The 16827-nt window shown below is 57.0% G+C and overlaps 3 protein-coding genes and 1 non-coding gene across 13 annotated transcripts in view; 2 read left to right on the top strand and 2 right to left on the bottom strand.

Annotated features, from left to right (window-relative positions):
• The first annotated feature begins 1891 nt into the window (after positions 1-1891).
• On the top strand, positions 1892-7912 carry LOC136005405 (SNF-related serine/threonine-protein kinase-like). 4 transcript variants are annotated; one of them, XM_065662850.1, is made up of 6 exons: positions 1892-1998; positions 2760-3375; positions 4693-4834; positions 4952-5164; positions 5257-5394; positions 5923-7382. In XM_065662850.1, the coding sequence occupies exons 2-6, from the start codon at positions 2787-2789 to the stop codon at positions 6767-6769; spliced, it is 1929 nt and encodes a 642-aa protein (XP_065518922.1). In that variant the 5' UTR covers positions 1892-1998; positions 2760-2786; the 3' UTR covers positions 6770-7382. The 4 variants fall into 4 exon arrangements, 3 of the variants coding, with proteins under 3 accessions (XP_065518922.1, XP_065518923.1, XP_065518921.1); XR_010608770.1 differs by lacking the exon at positions 1892-1998 and adding an exon at positions 7827-7912 and having other exon boundaries at positions 2727-3375; positions 5923-7373; XM_065662851.1 differs by lacking the exon at positions 1892-1998 and having other exon boundaries at positions 2727-3240.
• A 159-nt stretch (positions 7913-8071) lies between these two features.
• On the bottom strand, positions 8072-8144 carry TRNAK-UUU (transfer RNA lysine (anticodon UUU)). The gene has a single exon. It is a non-coding gene; the product is annotated as a tRNA-Lys (tRNA).
• A 1092-nt stretch (positions 8145-9236) lies between these two features.
• SETD6 (SET domain containing 6, protein lysine methyltransferase) lies at positions 9237-13895 on the top strand. Its single transcript, XM_065663994.1, has 9 exons — positions 9237-9317; positions 9395-9493; positions 9570-9714; positions 10115-10256; positions 10566-10760; positions 10930-11053; positions 11365-11545; positions 11764-11906; positions 12816-13895. Exons 1-9 carry the CDS (start codon positions 9291-9293, stop codon positions 13125-13127), a joined length of 1368 nt encoding a protein of 455 aa, XP_065520066.1. The 5' UTR covers positions 9237-9290; the 3' UTR covers positions 13128-13895.
• A 1430-nt stretch (positions 13896-15325) lies between these two features.
• Positions 15326-16827, bottom strand: part of CNOT1 (CCR4-NOT transcription complex subunit 1) — a 62393-nt gene continuing 60891 nt past the window's right edge. For all 7 annotated transcript variants that reach the window (XM_065663987.1, XM_065663988.1, XM_065663991.1 and 4 more), the window contains exons 48-49: positions 16607-16741; positions 15326-16462 (exon numbers count right to left, since the gene is read on the bottom strand). In XM_065663987.1, the coding sequence (XP_065520059.1) occupies positions 16384-16462; positions 16607-16741 (214 nt within the window). In that variant the 3' untranslated portion in view covers positions 15326-16383. The remainder of the gene's footprint in view (positions 16463-16606; positions 16742-16827) is intronic.

The following is a 16827-nucleotide window of genomic DNA, read 5'->3' as shown; positions in this document are numbered from 1 at the left end:
ATGTGCAGGGCGATGGGGAGGGAGGGAGGACTCTGTCCCTGCACCCCGCATGCTGCAGGGCATAACAGATCCCCATTGCCCCCAGAATCTCAGGTTTCTGGGAGTGATCCCCACCATCCTTCCAACCAAATTCCCTTTCCAGCCATGCCAGCACTGAGGCTGCAGCCTGAGGACATTTAGTTCCTGGTTACACACTTCACATGCCTACATGCTCCTCTCTTCTGGTTTTTAAAGGGAATGGTGCCCACAGCTCCTCGTAGGCACTTGCAATGGTCCAGGGCTTCCATAAGTCCTCCAGCTCCTGGCCACTGCGAATTCCTCAAGCTCCCACCTGTGCTAACTGCATCTCTCGTTCAGGCATTCTTTGGAAAAGCTGCAGCTCCCCACAGCCAGGCGCTCTCAGAGGAGCCCCACTGGGCATCCTGAGCTGGACTTCATGGGAAGAAAGGAAGGAACCAGCCGCTCAGTTCTCCCCAGCCCTAACGCTGTCTTTTACAGCCACCGTATGTGGCCCCTTGAGCTTCCCAGTGCAGAGACCTTCAAGGGCCACTCCAAACCCCAAAGGGAGCTGCAGCCTCAGTCACGGAATAGGCACTGGTGGAGGTGGCATCTCTGCAGCCTCTCACTGGCCAGGGCTGTTGGGGGACATGCATCCCGGTGCACCTCATATCTGTTCTCCCTTTTTCAACTGAAGGCTTCAGACCTGTGTTGGCACATGTACAACAGGCAACTGTGCAAAAGGACAGAGACCTGCAGCACGGGTGCAGCACCCAGCACCCTGTCAGAAGGACCTGGCCCCAACACCCACAGCCCCTTCACTAGTGGAGGGCAACCAGGAGTGGAGGTGGTGAGAGCCTCCACAGACTCCTCCTGCACTGACAGCAGCAGCTCTGAGAGAGGTCTGTTGGAAATTCCAGTGCCAGAAGCCAGGAAGGAACCACTTTTCCCTTTGAACCCCAGATGCAGAGGACCCTGCAGGGTCATAGCAGGGATGAGACATGAGAGGAGTTCAGAAGGCTGTGACAAGGGAGTCTGATGGCCCAGGCTCTGCTCCCAGACCCTGCATGATCAAGGACATCCAGCACATCTACAGTGGAGCATGAGCCCGTGCTCCTGGCTGCACCCTGCATGCCTTGGGTAAAGACTCATCTTGGCTTAGAGGCAGGTTTGGCAGCTCCCCCTCTTCCCAGTCCCATTCCTAAAGCCCCGATGGGTGCTGAGCGCCCCATCCACCCCTATTCCTATGTTGGGAGCTGCTGGCAGCTTGTTCCCCACCCCCAGCTCTTTCATCCGCAGCCCTGGGTGTTCGGTCCTGGTCCGAGTTGTGCCCGGCTGACGCCAGTCCCGCAGCCCAGCTCATTAAGGCCTGTTTGCATCCTGCGGGATCGCAGGCGGGAGCGGGACTTCTGGGAAGGCATTAGCCATAGCGGGGGCGGCCGTGCTGAGAGCTTCTTAATCTGCAGGAGCAACATCTGCTTCGTGAGCATCCCAGCGGCCATTAACGAGCTAAATGAGGCGGATGGGCTGCTTCCAAGAAAACAGGGCTCACGTCTGTGCCCCCGGGCCCCGAGCGAGGGTGGGAGTGGGCGATGTTGGAGACCGGCGAAACGGCAGCAGTGCCCATGAGCAGGCAAGAGAGCAGCAGGGACGGAGCTCATGCACAGCGGGACCCTCGAGACACAGCCGCGAGCGGGGGCTTTGCCTCTCTTCCTGGAAGCGGCCGGGTGGCTCATTTAGCTCGTTACCAGCCCTCGTTAACGCTAATGCCAGCCCCTAAACGGATACTGAGTAGTCGGGCTCCGGTTCCCCCCCAGCTGCCAGGGGCAGCGCTGCCCGCTTCTGGGAGGTGCGATGAGCATTACCCCGGCCTCAGCCCCGGCGGATGGGGCCCTTTAAGGCGCGAGCCCGGAGCCGCCCTGACGTCAGCGGGTGGCGCGCCCGGGCAGCCGCAGCCCCGGTAGCCCTGTTAGCCCGAGCAGCCCGAGCTCCGCTGCCCCGGTGAGCTCGGGGGAACCGGGCACTGCGGGGCACGGGGAGGGCATGGGGTGGGTGCTGGGGTGCCCAGGGCCAGGGGGTGGTGGGGGCTGAAGGTGGGGCACCGGGGTGCACAGGGTGCTGGGGAAGGGGGGTGAGGGTATTGGGGTGCCCAGAGCGCTGGAGACCTGGAGGTAGGGTATTGGGGTGCCCAGCGTGCTGAGGTCTGGAGGCGGGAGAACGGGGGTGATGAAGGTGCTGGAGACCTGGAGGTGAGAGTATGGGGGTGCCCGAGATGCTGGGGAGTGGAGGTGAGGGTATTGGGGTGCCCAGAGTTCTGGGATCATGGGGACCTGGAGGTAGCTTGTGCCCAGGGCGATGGGGGGTGGATCGGAAGTGGGGTATTGGGGTGCCCAAGGTGCTGGTGACTTGGAGGTGGGTGTTGGGGTGCCCAGGGTTCTGGGGACCTGGAGGTGGGGGTACCCAAATGCCGTGTGGTGCTGGAGAAGAGAGGTGGGGGTATGGAGGTGTCCAGGGTGCTGTGAACCTGGACATGGGGTATTGGGGTACCCAGGGTGCTGAGGAGTATAGGTGGGAGTAGTGGGATGCCCAGGGTGCTAGAGGTGGGGGTGCAGATGGGTGGCCAGGTCCCGGGATGCTGGGGTGTTAGGGATGCCCATGGTTCTGGGGCTCTGATGTCCAGGGGATCCTGACCTGGTGCTGGGGGTGTTCAGGGGTGCCCCATCCCTCATCCCACATGGCTCAGCAACTCCCCCATGGCACAGTGCCCGCTGCTGTCCCTGCGTGCTGCCATGGCTGGGGCTCAGGGCTGCGGCGAGGGGCAGATCGCGGGGCTGTACGACCTGGGGCGCACGCTTGGCACGGGCCATTTTGCGGTGGTGAAGCTGGCGCGGCACGTCTTCACCGGGCAGCGTGTGGCCGTCAAGGTGATCGACAAGAGCAAGCTGGCGGGGGGCGCCGCGGGGCAGCTCCTGCAGGAGGTGCGCTGCATGAAGCTGGTGCAGCACCCCAACGTGGTGCGCCTCTACGAGGTCATCGACACGCACGCCAAGCTGTACCTCATCCTGGAGCTGGGCGACGGTGGGGACATGTTCGACCACATCATGCGGCACGAGGGCGGGCTGGCCGAGGCGCGAGCCAAGCATTACTTCGCCCAGATCGTCCACGCCATCTCCTACTGCCACAAGCTCCACGTGGTGCACCGCGACCTCAAGCCCGAGAATGTGGTCTTCTTCCAGGAGCAAGGTGTGGTCAAGCTCACTGACTTCGGCTTCAGCAACCGCTTCCAGCCCGGCAAGATGCTCACCACGAGCTGTGGCTCGCTGGCTTACTCAGCGCCCGAGATCCTGCTCGGGGATGAGTACGATGCCCCGGCTGTCGGTAAGGGTGGTGGGGCTCAGAACCATGGCTGGTGCTCACCATGGGGACCTGCTTCCCTCATGTCCCTTGCCAGGAGTGTGGTCCTGCTGGTGAGCTACCACCTCAGTTTTGGTTCCCTGTGCTGGGAGCACCTCTGCTCTGGTGGCACTGCTGTCCCTGCAGGGAGCAAGCCGGTCTGTCCCTTGGGTGCTCTGCTCTGCCTATACCTGCACCAACCAAGATCCCATAGAGCCATGCATCATGCCAGGGAGGGGATAAAGCCAGAGCAGGCCGGTGTGGGCTGTGGTTTGAGGGGGTGATGCCGGAAGGAAACCCGCTCGGGATGCTGCTCTTAGAGCTCCTCCACCCAGAAAGTTTCCTTTGCTTCATTCCCACCCTGAAAATCACTTCCTTCCCATGGCTCCTGGTGCTCTTCCGCCCTGGCCAGGGTGCAGAGGGGTTAGGGAGACCATCCCCTTCCCAAGCGGAGGGCACCAAGAGGATTTGCTGGGACAGAGAGGGGCTGTGGGAGGGAAGTGGGACCCCAGCCAGCTCTGCTGGAATTTGGGACAGGAGGATTTAGCAAAACAAAACATGAGCCCTTAAAGGAAAAAGCCCAGAGTCTGCTCAGGGGAGGGCAGCTCCTGAGCTGAGAATGGGGAGAGCATGTGGAGACAGTAGGAAAAGTAGCTGGTGGCTCTGCCAAGGGACATGAAGGGTGAAAATCATCACAGATGAGAACATTTCAAACGCAGGCGCTTGACTTAAGAAGCTGAAGGTATTAATGGAGAGCCCTGGGGTGTGCTCAGCATGCCAAAAATGCACCTCTGCAGACAGTCTGTGCAGTGCTCAGGAGCTGGTGAAGATGTTGCTGGCCCAGTCCCTGTTCCCATGATCCCACTCAGCTTGGTTCCATCACAGCTGCGGGCAGCTGGAGAGCTCGGATCCTCAGTGTGGTGTCCCCTCTGGCACAGCCCAGTGCTGGGATGGCTGCGGTGGGGTCTGTTTGGGAACCAGGAAGATGAGTAATAGGATGAAGTGGTGCTGTGGGTGGGTGACCAGGCGAGAGAGCTCGGCACTGTCCCCACCTGGGAAAGGGGACAAGGCCCGCAATTGCTTGAGATCTCAACTGCTTGGATGTAGGGATAGGGAAGGTCCTTCCCTGCTCCAGTGGGGTGGCAGTCGCCCATCTGTGGAGCAGGATGTGGAAGCCGTTGCCCCCAAGGAGCATCCCAGTGACCACTGGCTCGGCACAGGGGGCTGGTGGGTAGTGCCTGGAGTTGGGGCTCTCTACTGGGCCATGGTGTGTGCAATCTGAACTGCTGCTGCTTCTTGCAGACATCTGGAGCCTGGGGGTCATCCTCTACATGCTGGTCTGCGGCCACCCCCCCTTCCAGGAGGCCAACGACAGCGAGACCCTCACCATGATCATGGACTGCCGATACACTGTCCCTGCGCACGTCTCGGCTCAGTGTGCTGAGTGAGCACCTCCCCGGGTCCCCCGACCCTGACTCACTGCCCCGGGCAGCTGGGGTGGGAGAAGGGTGGTAGAGTTGACGAGATCAGGGTTCATGTCACCCCTTTCCCCCCCTCCCAGCCTCATCTCCAGGATGCTGCAGCGGGACCCTAAGCGCCGAGCCTCGCTGGAGCAGATCGAGGGCCACGCGTGGCTGCAGGGGGTGGACCCGTCCCCCGCCAGCCGCTGCCTGCTGCCCCTCACCTCGCACAAACGCATGTCGCAGGAGGAACACGAAATCATCCTCCGGGCCATGATGTGTGGGAACATCGCGGATAGGGACACCATCCAGGAGTGCGTGACAGGGCAGATGCTGTGGTGGGAGCCCTCGGGAAGGGCTCTGGGGTCCTCCTGAGCACTGATGCAGGTCCCTTGGTCCCATGCAGGGCACTGGAAGCCAACCGCTACAACCACATCACAGCCACCTATTTCCTGCTGGCAGAGAGGATGCTGCGGGAGAAGCAGGAGAAGCAGAGCCACAGCCTCAACCTAGTCTACAACCTGGCAAGGGAGGTGCAGAGCAGGTGAGTCCCGCTGCTGTCCCCTGTCCCCCCACACTGCCCTGGGTCCCCAGTGCCAGGCCCCAGGAAGTCTCACATCCCCATCTTCAGTGCAGCCCTTGTGATGCCCAGGTGGGTAGCAGCAAACTGGGGCTGTTCAGCCTGGAGAAGAGAAGGCTGCATGGAGACCTCATAGCAGCCTTCCAGTATCTGAAGGGAGCCTATAGGGATGCTGGGAACTCTTCATCAGGGACTGTAGTGACAGGACAAGGGGGAATGGATTCAAACTTAAAACAGGGAAATTCAGGTTAGATAGAAGGCAGAAGTTCTTCCCTGTGAGGGTGCTGAGGCCCTGGCACAGGGTGTCTGGAGAAGCTGTGGCTGCCCTGTCCCTGGCAGTGTTCAAGGCCAGGTTGGATGGGGCTTGGAGGACCCTGCTCTAGTGGAAGGTGTCCCTGCCCATGGCAGGGGTTGGAACTGGGTGAGATTTAAGGTCCCTTCCAACACAAATCTGTCTGTGATTCTGTGATTTCCATCCCTCCTCTTACTCAGGGGCAACTTATCAGGCACGCTCAGCCCCATGGGCAGCGCCAGCAGCCTCCTGCCCTTCAGGGAGGTGCCGGGTGGCCTCCCAGCTGGCTCCCAGCTGCCACCCCTGCCCACTGGAGCCGACATCGGCAGCCGGCAGCCCCCCAGGACCCTGCTGAAGATCCCAGACGTTGGCACCACCATCACCAAGAGCACCCCTGCCCTGCAGCAGATCTGTGAGGAGGAAGAGGAGGAGGATGAGGAGGATGAGGGGAGGCCTAGCGCCATGGAGAGGAAGAGCAGTTCACTGAACCAGGAACAGATGCGAGCCTTCCTGTGCACCCACCACCCATCTAGCTGTGGGGAGCTGTGGGGCCCTGGGGCCGAGCTGGGGGGCCGGGGCTGGGCTGGGAAGGCAGTGAGGGGGGTTTGGGATCCCCCAGCACTGTGGGGAGATGGAGCAGAGGCCCCCAAGAGGGAGGAGGATGCTGACCCCGGGGGTTCCTCTGCAGAGCCCCCCAGGGAAAGGGGAGCCACTGGATCACCCCGGAGCAGCTCTGCTGAGGTGCCCCAAGGGCTGGGGGCAGAAATGACCCACACCACCCCCCCGAGCCCCACAGACAAGTCCCGAGGGCAGGAGGCACCCGCCAGCCTGGCCCGGAGGTCGGTGGAGAGCTCGGGGCTGGGGAGCAGCGAGGGAGGTGTGGAGAACGTGATCAAGCTGGACCCTGGCAAGAGCAAAGGGGGCAGCCTGCGGGACAGGCTCCTGCAGTTCCCGCTCTGTGAGAAGGCGCTGGCCTTCAAACTCCAGCCGGGCTCCAGGGAGAGCCTCCTCTCCCTGGGGCAGTTCAACTGCTGCCATGTCATTTAGACCCTGCATGAGGGCTCAGGAGGGGACCCCCGCCCTCGCCTGTGCTCTGCCCCTGACCCACAGCCCCGTGGCTGCCGGGGGGCTCGCAGCCCCTGCTCTGTCACCGGCAGTGGCCACCCCATTAGCACCCACCTGGAGCACCCAGGAGGGGACTGCCTGTGGGGAGGGTGAGGTGGGCTGGGGTCCTGCACCACAAGCCCCAGAGCAGCTCCGTGGCCCTGCCGCCGCTGGATGGGCCACGCTGTTTTTTAACTCCTGGAAATAACTTTTTTAAATAGTCTATTTTAATGTAACTACATAGAGATTGCTATATCCCCCCTGCCCCACAGCGGGGCTGTGCTGCCTGCAGCAGCTGTGGGGCTGGTGCTTCGCTGTCTGCACCCCCCCCGCTGTCCCTCCGGACAGGGCCAGGCACAGCTCTGCCCGTGGCACAGCCTGACCCGGCACCTTCCACCACAAATAGGCTTCTATTTATTATCTCTTTGTTTTCTTGCTGGCAAGAACTGAATGACGACCGTGGCGTGGGCTGGAGCTGGGCAGCGCGTGCGTGCGGAAGGGAGGGGAGCCGCTGGAAGCAAAGTCCATCGGGACAATAAATAAGCTGGTGGGTTGATGCAGGTGCCACGTCTCATTGCCAAAACACCATCATCCACCGGAACAGCTGCCCAGGAGCTGAGGTGGGCAGTGAGGGGCTGGTTTCACAGTATCCCAGACTGGTCTGGGTTGGAAGGGAGCTTAAAGCTCACTCAGTTCCAACCCCCTGCCACAGGCAGGGACACCTTCCACTAGAGCAGGTTGCTCCAAGCCCTGTCCAGCCTGGCCTTGAACACTGCCAGGGATGATGGGGACAGCATGCACTGGCCTTCCCTGCCCAGAGCCACCTGGCACAGAGGGGAGTAAGGACAGGGAGAACACCCAAAGGCCAAGGAGATGGAGGCTCAAGGTTCAACTGTGCCCAATAGCTCTCTACTCTCTAAGCTGGGGGGGGGGCGTTGGGAGGGGTGGGGCAGAAGACACCTCCATGTCCCCAGTTTACAACTGGCTTCTTTCCCTCCAGCTCTGCTGTGTCTCCCCCTCTTCCATCTGTCCTATTTCCTGGTCTCCCTCCATGCATACCCCCAAAACAGCACCCTTACCTGGGACATCATACAACTTGCTGCAGTACTGGGTGGCTGGAACAGCAGTGGTGCTGTGTAGGGGATGGCATGGAGCTGGCCGTGGAGAGATGATGGAAAAGAAGCACGGGAAACTTCTGCTTTTGCCCACGGGTTCCCCAACTTTGCTCCTAAAGGATAAAGCCTTTGCCTGAACAGGGGCTTGAACCCTGGACCCTCAGATTAAAAGTCTGATGCTCTCCCAGCTGAGCTATCCAGGCTTTCAGTTGGGGCTTTCGGGAATGCTCAAGACAGGCAGCGAGGACCCCACTTCGCTGCGGCACGGGAGGGACAATGTGGGGACTTGCTTTGGCCTCTTCCACCCCAACAAAGCGACCACAGCGGAGGGCATCCTCCTGTGACGAGGAGCTCCACCGGGACCAGGACCCCTACCCTGCCCTGGCAGGCACAAACACGAGGTTTGCCCCGCTGGGGGCAGCCAGAAGCCAGAGCGACAAAGGAGGAGGGGGAGAACGACGAGGGTCTGGGCGCGGGCCGCGCTCGCAAGGGACCGGCCCTGGATGCGCCCGGGGAGCGCTGGTGCCGCCAGGATGCGCCGGCAGCAGCGGGAGGGATCTGGGAGCGGCTGGGAGGCCCCGCCGGCTCCGGGGGTTCCGGCCGCAGGAGAGCAGCGGCAGCGGGGCCGCGCTGGGGCCGGGGCCGCGCTGGGGCCGCGGCGATCGCGGCTCGAGCCCGAGCCCCAGCAGCAGCTTTGCCGACAGCCAGGCCTTGGTTTGCTCTTCTCCTTCTCCAGCCCTGCAGGACGGGGCCCCTCTGCTCCAGGGGAATCCACCGGGCCAGGCTGCGGAAGATTCAAACCGGCCCCAAACGCTCACGGTGTGGGGAAGGCCCCAGGGACAGCGGTTCCGCTGGGGAGGGGCATCGTCGGGGACCATTTTGCACTAACTGGCCTCGTTGAGAGCACCCAGTGGAGGCGTACGCCTGTCTCGTGGTGGTGCCGGGACAGGGCTGATAGGCCAGGGGATGGATGGAAGAAGCCCCAGATGGGAGATCAGAGCTTGGTTCATTATCCGGGTTAATTAGTCAGAGCCCACTGCCCTTGTCCCACGTGTTGTGGTGTGACCCCCCTAGAGGCACCAGGATCGGGACACCCCAGAGACCCCAGTGTGGGTGCAGAGACACCCCCGCACCCCATAGAGACACAGGGGGTGCCCCCAGCCCTGGGACGCCCACAGAGCGGTGCTGCGCCCCCCAGACCACACCCACAGGGCCTCATAGGAGCCCCTCCCCACCGAGCGCGCTCCGCTATGACCCTCCGCGGCCGCCGTCGGAGAGGACGGGGTTTCCCGCACACCCGGAAGTGCCCGTCCGGGACCACGTGGGTCAGAACCACGTGCAAGCCCGACATGGCGTCGGCGCCCAAGAGGCCCAAGGTACCGGGGGGGGCGACCCACTGGCGGGCGTGGGGCCGGGCCGGTCGCGCCGGCTCACCGCCCTGTTCCCATCGCAGGCGGCTGCCGGCAGCAGCGCCCCGGGGAACGGAGCCGCCGATCCCCTCTCCGGCTTCCTGGCGTGGTGCAGCCGGGCCGGCGTGCAGCTCAGCCCCAAGGTGAGGAGGCAGCGCGGGCCGCGGACGGCCGGGCTCCCCCGCGGGCAGACCGGTCACGGCTCCCGTCTCGCCGCAGGTCCGGTTGAGCAGGGAGGGCGCGGTGGCGGGGTACGGCATGGTGGCTGCCGCGGAGCTGGAGCCGGGAGAGGTCCTGTGCACTGTGCCACGCTCCGCGCTGCTGTCCCAGCACACCAGCTCCATCCAGGCGCTCTTGCGGGAAGGTGAGCGCTCCCTCAGCCCTGAGCTGCCTGCTTACCTCGGTCTTCCCGTTTAAAGGAAGAAAACAGGCTGGTACCAGTTTCACGTAGGATGCTGGAGCAGAGAGGAAACGGGGTGGTTGGGCATTTTATCACCGCTGTTAAGGTGCTTTTGTTGAGGGCCTGGACAGACTGCTAGGAGAAAGAACACTTCCTTGTTGAAGAGGGGCAAGGGGGTGATGGTGGGGGTCACAGGGCCAGGAGCAGCTCTCCCACCCAAAGCTCCAGAGCAGCAGCTTCTGGTTCTGCTTCAGCCAAACCTAAGACAGACCACAGCAGAACTCCCCAGCCCCGGCTGACAGCCAGGCTGGCGGGATCAGGCTTTGGTTCTAGGTCAACTTAACGTTCGTCTGTGGTTCCTTAGGCCAGGAGTCCCTGCAGAGCCAGTCTGGTTGGGTGCCACTGCTGCTGGCCCTCCTACATGAGTACACAGCCAGCAACTCCCACTGGCGGCCTTATTTCTCACTCTGGCAGGACTTCAGGAGTCTGGATCACCCCATGTTCTGGTAAGGCGAAACCTCACAGGGTTGTGGACAGCTCCCACGGGCAGCTGAACCTAGGCACAGTCCAGGGGTTGCTGAGGAGGATGGATATGGGCTTGTTGGGTGACCACAACCCACTGTGCTAACCCCATCCCAACAGCAGTAGGAGCCCGAGAGACCCTCTGGGCACTGCCAGGGGATGGAGAAACCTGCAGGCATAACCAAAAGACAAGAACCTAGAGAACACCAGGAAGCTTAGATGTTGAAGAAATAAGTTTACAGACTCCTCCCTTGGGGATGGTGGAGATATACCCACTGTGTTTCTTGCAACAGGCCTGAAGAAGAGCGAAGAAGGCTCCTGCAGGGCACAGGCATCCCAGAAGCTGTGGAGAAGGACCTGGCCAACATCCACCTAGAGTACAGCTCCATCATTGTGCCTTTCATGAAGTCCCACCCCAACATATTTGACCCCAAGCTGCACACACTGGAGCTGTACAAGCAGCTGGTAGCATTTGTCATGGCCTACAGGTAAGAAGTGGGGACTTTGCTCCCACAGGGAGCACGGACAAGTAGGATGACAGGGAAGACTGTAGACTGCATTACTTTCTTGTGCAACAGCAACCTTAAGTGTAAGGCAGAGCTTTCCCTGTGCTGCACGGCATGCATTCAAGGCTGGTATTCATCTCCCTTCTCTTAGCTTTCAAGAACCTTTGGAAGAGGAAGAGGAAGATGAGAAGGGACCCAATCCCCCAATGATGGTGCCTGTAGCAGATATTCTGAATCACGTGGCCAACCACAACGCCAACCTGGAATACTCCACTGTGAGTGCAAAGCTGCTACATCAGGCAGCGTTGTGGTCTGGTTCCTCTTTGCCGTGAAGCCTTGGGAGGCTGGGTCTGTGAACCTTGGGCCAGAGCGCTCTAATATAAAGCTATTTTGCTCAACATCCTCCCCTGCACTGGCACAGGCCCCATCCCTGGCAGTGTTCAAGGCCAGGGTGGATGGGGCTTGGAGCAGTCTGGTCTAGGGGAAGGTGTGTCTGCCTGTGGCAGGGGGTTGGAGCTGGGTGAGCTTTAAGCCCCCTTCCAACCCAAACCAGTCTGGGATTCCATGATTTTCTCCCTGCCTGCAGCAATGTTTACGCATGGTTACAACACAGCCCATCAGCAAAGGGCAGGAGATCTTCAACACATATGGGCAGATGGCCAACTGGCAGCTCCTCCACATGTATGGCTTCGCAGAGCCGTACCCCAGCAACACCAACGACACAGCCGACATCCAGATGGTGACGGTGCGCAGAGCAGCACTGCGGCGTGAGTGGCACTGTGGGCAAGGAAAGGGCAGGGATCCCCTTAAGTAGTGATGTGATGAAACAGGGATCAAGGAGGACATGAAAAATAAGCCTGTTCCACAACATCACAGGTGCTGGGGCCATGCCTGGGTTTTCTGCCTCCTTGTTCCCCTTCTCTGTTTGCCACTTCCCCACCACCACAACCCAGGCTGGGTTTGCATCTCGCTGTCTTCCAAGCAGGTGCCAGAAGCGAAGCGCAGCAGCGGCTGGTCTTAGAGCAGTGGGACTTCTTGTGCCAGCTGGAGATGGTGGGGGAGGAAGGTGCTTTTGTGCTTGGCTGGGATGAGGTGCTGACAGAGGAAGAGCTGTCTGTGACCCTGAAGGTAAGTGGTGCAAGAGCTGCTCAAGGAAGAACAGAGATTACGCAGGGGGAGCAGTTTAGTGAAGGGGGAGCAGTGTGTAGGGGCAGTGTGGCACTAATGCTCCTGTGGGAAGTGTGGTAGGGAGGGCGCCTGCCCAGCTCCCAGGCTTCAGGCACTGTTGCTGGCCACCTTCCTTTCTTGACCCATGCCTTACACACCAGCCCTGAATGGCTTCATGGCTGCTGCTGCTCTAGAGCACTGCTGCACCTTCCTAGAATCAGAATATCAGGTGGGAAGGGACCTCAAGGATCCTCTGGTCCAACCTTTCTGGGTAAACCTGACCTAGACAAGATGTCCCAGCACCCTGTTCAGCTGAATCTTAACAGTCTCCAGCATGGGGAAGTTGCCACTTCCTTGGGCAGATTATTCCAGTGGCTGGTTGTTCTTGGTGTGAAACATTTTCCTCTTGTGTCCAGTCAGAATATCCCCCGGAGTAACTTGTGCCCATCACCCCTTTTCTATTCCATGGGACTTCTTGTAAAAAGGGAGTCTATCTTCTTTGCAAACACTCTTTAAATACTCACTGGGGATACAGCCTTCCTTGCTCAGGGCTGAGCAGACTCTCAGCCTTTCCTCACACAGCTTCCCAGTCTTTGGATCATTGTTGTGGCCCTTTTCTGGACCCTCTCCAGCTTGCGTAGGTAGCAGCAAAGATCATTACCACTGCTGCCAATACCCAGATTTGCTGTTTGGATGTTCTAACCCACAGGTTACTTATGATTTAGATACCTGTGTCAGTCTACTCTCTCACCTTCAGTGCAGATGAGGAATAATTCACCTGCCCCATGTGGCTCTAAACCCACAGCTCTGTGGAGAAGGCTGATGTACTCATGCTCCTGGTGACTTGTCTCTTTGCCTGGGCCATTACAGGTCCTGTGCATGTCAGAAGAAGAATTCAAGGAGTATAAGGAACAAGATGGCTGGGAAGATGACAGTGAGGAAGAAGAAAACTTGACCCTTTCAAACGAGGCTCTCTCCAGACTTAAACCCCCTTGCAAGCAGCTCCTTTATGACAGTGTGCTGCTCACGCTGGAGTCTTACAGGTCAGACTTGAAAGCAGAGCAGGACTTGCTACATAACAAGGAGGCTTATGAGAAACTGAGTCGAAGGGAGCAGCAAGCTCTGCACGTGCGCTATGGACAGAAAAGGATCTTGCATCAGCTGCTGGAGCTGGTACACTAGAAACCTCACTGTCCCTGGAAATGAACTGCCTGGAGCTGTGTACAGGAAGGCAAGGTTGGCCTTCAGCCATCTCTTCTACAACAGCAAGAACAGATAGCATGATTGAATACAGGCCCACTTACACTGCATTTTGCATGTGGCTTTTTAGCTACCTCTACTTAAACCATCTTCCGTAACACAGAGTGATTTTGGGTGGTCTTACTTTATCATGAGAGCTCTGGGGCACAATTACCACCCTCTAGAGGACTTCAGAAAGCCCAGACCTCCTACTGGCTGACTTTAGGAAGGCTAAACTATCAGAACAGCAGGTGGGCTCCCTCATGTAGCATCACAAATTTAAGGCACGAACTGCTTCTTGGCCAGATGGAGAGGGCAGAAATCCATCTGACAGGCCTTACACTTTACTGTTCAGAGTAAACATCTGGCAGGTGGAGATGCTGACAACACCGAACTCTTCACCTATACTTGGCTAATACTAAGCATTTTAAAAAGTACACACCTATCCATCTGGTTTTCACACAGGCTCAATAGAGGAGGCATCCCCTTTTACCCTTCTGAAAGGCATTTCTGTATGGGCTTGGGACAGGTCTGAAGGAACAGACACAGTTGTGCAGACCTTCCAGTTGATGGAGTTCTCCCCTGAACTCAGGCCCTGCTCTGCATCATGTTAAGCTATATTAATATCTTTCCCTCAGCAGTTTTTGCATGACAGATCACTGGAGGTTTGCAGGCCAAGCTATATTTAATAAAGATGCTGTTTCTTACCCAGCCAACACTGTCTACTTCAACAGACTGCACAGCCCCAACCAAGGTGGGGGGGATCTTTGCTGCTTCTGCACTTAGAAGTATTTCAAACAAGCAAAACCCAGACTGTACTCATGTAGATCAAGGTCAGCTACAGCCCTACCTGCACTGCTGGGGGCCAGGGTGGTTTCACAGTACCTAGGGTAGAGCTCTGTCCAATTCGCCTTACAGAGTGGTGCAATGCAGTGTCTGGCTGGAGTCCAGCCTGCTGCCTTGGTGCTTCTCTCCCTACAGCAGACTGAATTTCACACTAGGCATATGTGGTAGTTCAAAGGGTCAGCCTTAATTTCTTAAACATTAATTCTACCCAGGGCCTCTGCTGGGAGGGACACCAGCATGATATACACTGACGTTCCTTACCAGCCAGGAGAGGGTATGAAGTGCAATGGCCTCTGTCCTACCAGCCAAACTTGTGTTACTGGGATCCTGGCCAAGACCTGTCTACCTTCCACCCACCCCTCTTTACACCAGCCTTGCAGTTCTTAAAGCATCAAGAGAACCAGTCATGGACAGCAGCATTAGTACAGAACCAGAGAGATCTTTGAGCTTTGAGTCATTGGACAGGCTCTGCATAAGGTCTGCTAAATAGCAGGAAAAACGTCCCATGGCATCCTGCCTAGATAAAGAAAAACTGGCTGGTGGTAATTCTTTGTATCCCAAACCAACATAAGAAGAGGAATAAGCTGGAGTTGCAACACCAGAACAAAAAATCCTTCCTGAGCTGCAGTCCCCTGGCACAGCTGGCTCCATGGTCCTTTGCAGCTGGTTTTAGCTCTACAAGGAAAGCACAGCCAGACACACAATCCCTTAAACCTGAGCTGGAAATCCTGGTCTCTCCACTCTTACAGCTAGCAGCCAACTAATTTTAACAAACTAGTCATGTTATACAAAGAGGAAGTAGTGAAGCTCTGTTTCCTAGTATTTCCTGAGCTGTAAGGTACAGGCTGAAGGATTCTGCAGTACTGGCAGCACTGAAGCCACTTATCTTTATTCCAGGAAACTAGCAACCTTGTAGAGATCCTTGCTGAAGGCAATAACATAGGAGGGTACAAATCATTAGAAATGAAGCTAAGCTGCTGTCTGTGCTCAGCATCCCTCTGCTGCCAGCACAATCCTTCTAGAACTGTGTCAGGGACAGACTCTGCTCCTGATCTTGCAACTAAGATATTTCTCTCTCCACACAACTGCTCTTTTCCTTTGGCACTTCAAAGCAAGGCCCCATCTAGTTCTAACAATTGTCCCCTTGGATCTCACCTAGAAAACCCAGCTGCTTTCAATAGGCAGAGTCCAAAATATTGGAAACCCACAGGTTTTGCATGGGTGGAGCAAATTTTGTAAGACACCAACTGGCTAGGCAGGATGGAACTGGAGAGAATAAGCACAGTGGCACCTGCTGCATGTCATGACTTTAATGTGTAACTACAGTATGCATACATACAAGAAGTGGGAAAAATAAAGCCCAAGAACTAGAAAGGCTACAAAATACAACACATGGACCAATACTTTACAAAACATTCAAAATCCTTATAAAATGGGCTGTATTGGTCCTTTGGGGTTCTTCTTTTTTTCTTTTTCTTTTTTGTAAAAACTTATACTGTGTGGTCACGGGGCGGGGGGGAGGGTGGAAGTGGGAAAGGTCTAGATTTAACCTCCCACCGTCCAAAATTTACAAGTGTCAAAAGAAAAAAAAAACAACAAACCAATAACAAAATCCAGAAAAACTATAGGCCTGGTCTCTAGTTTCTGTACTAAAACCAGCTGACCCTCTTCCAAAGGGCCTGCCTGAAGTGTGTCTTTTCCAACAGAATGGAGGCATTCTCTGCCTGCCACTCCACTTGCTGTCTGTCAGCATTTCATGAGGGTGTGGGGAAAGCAACACTGAGTTTTAACCCCTCCCTCACCCCTTCCCGTGCTCCATAGTATTTCATATTCCAAACACAGCCACCATTTTTTTTTTTTTGTAAAACAACCTAGTGATTAAAGGTCCCCCATCCACATAAAGAAAAATAAGTTATATAATATTATAACTGGCTTTTCAATATTCTTTGGGAGTCTGGGGGTGTCAGGACAAGGAGGTCTGCCCCAGACAAGTGCTTGGCATCAGCAGCTGCCCCTTTATTACAAGCTGGACAGGCACCAGTTACCCATCTGCCTTTTACACAATTTGCACAAACCCAAAGGTCCAGACAAATGTTTCTGTTCTTTGTATTTACATTAGTTCAAAATGATATTCACAGCATCTTCTGAATTTTGGCCAAAGTAAAAAAAACTGGTTTCAAACTTTGGAACATTTTTGAACAACTGAAACTTTTGGAACTTTCACCCGGGGTCAGTTGCATCTACCCAATCGAGACGGCTGGGAAGGTCAGGAGGAGCCTTACAGAGTCTTCTATCAGTCGATGGTATTGGGGACCCCCAGGCTGGCATGCTTACAATATGACATGTGGCTCATCTAACTGGCACCAGTCCCTTCCATCACTTGCTGGGCCTGCTTCTGCCCCATGCAGCACTGTGCAACTGACTGGAACAACCTGGACACAGAAGCAAAGCAGTGTTAGATGTATTTATGGCAGCAAGCAGTGCTTCCACTATGAAGCACCAAGAACTCACAGTGCAACTCAACCCCTGCTTCACATACATGGTTTCAGTGAACTTTGTGGTTAATTTATACTCACTTCTCAATTTCTGGGGCACAGTGAACAAACTCATGGTTCCAGAACTTAAATGCTGGATTTTTTATCAGCTCAATGAAAGTAATAAGGAGACCCCAAGGATGAGGCCTGTTTACAATCAGTCTTTCCAAGAGAACCCTGAAATCCAAAAGTAAAACCAGTTGGAGCTCAGAAGAACCAAAACACACAGGGAAGGAAAGTAAAAAGCTGTATGCTGGCACACA

Source organism: Lathamus discolor, chromosome Z (genome assembly GCF_037157495.1).
Source record: "Lathamus discolor isolate bLatDis1 chromosome Z, bLatDis1.hap1, whole genome shotgun sequence".
NCBI lineage: Eukaryota > Metazoa > Chordata > Aves > Psittaciformes > Psittacidae > Lathamus > Lathamus discolor.
Note: the sequence above shows the minus strand (reverse complement) of the source record. Positions and strands in the feature narration are given on the sequence as shown.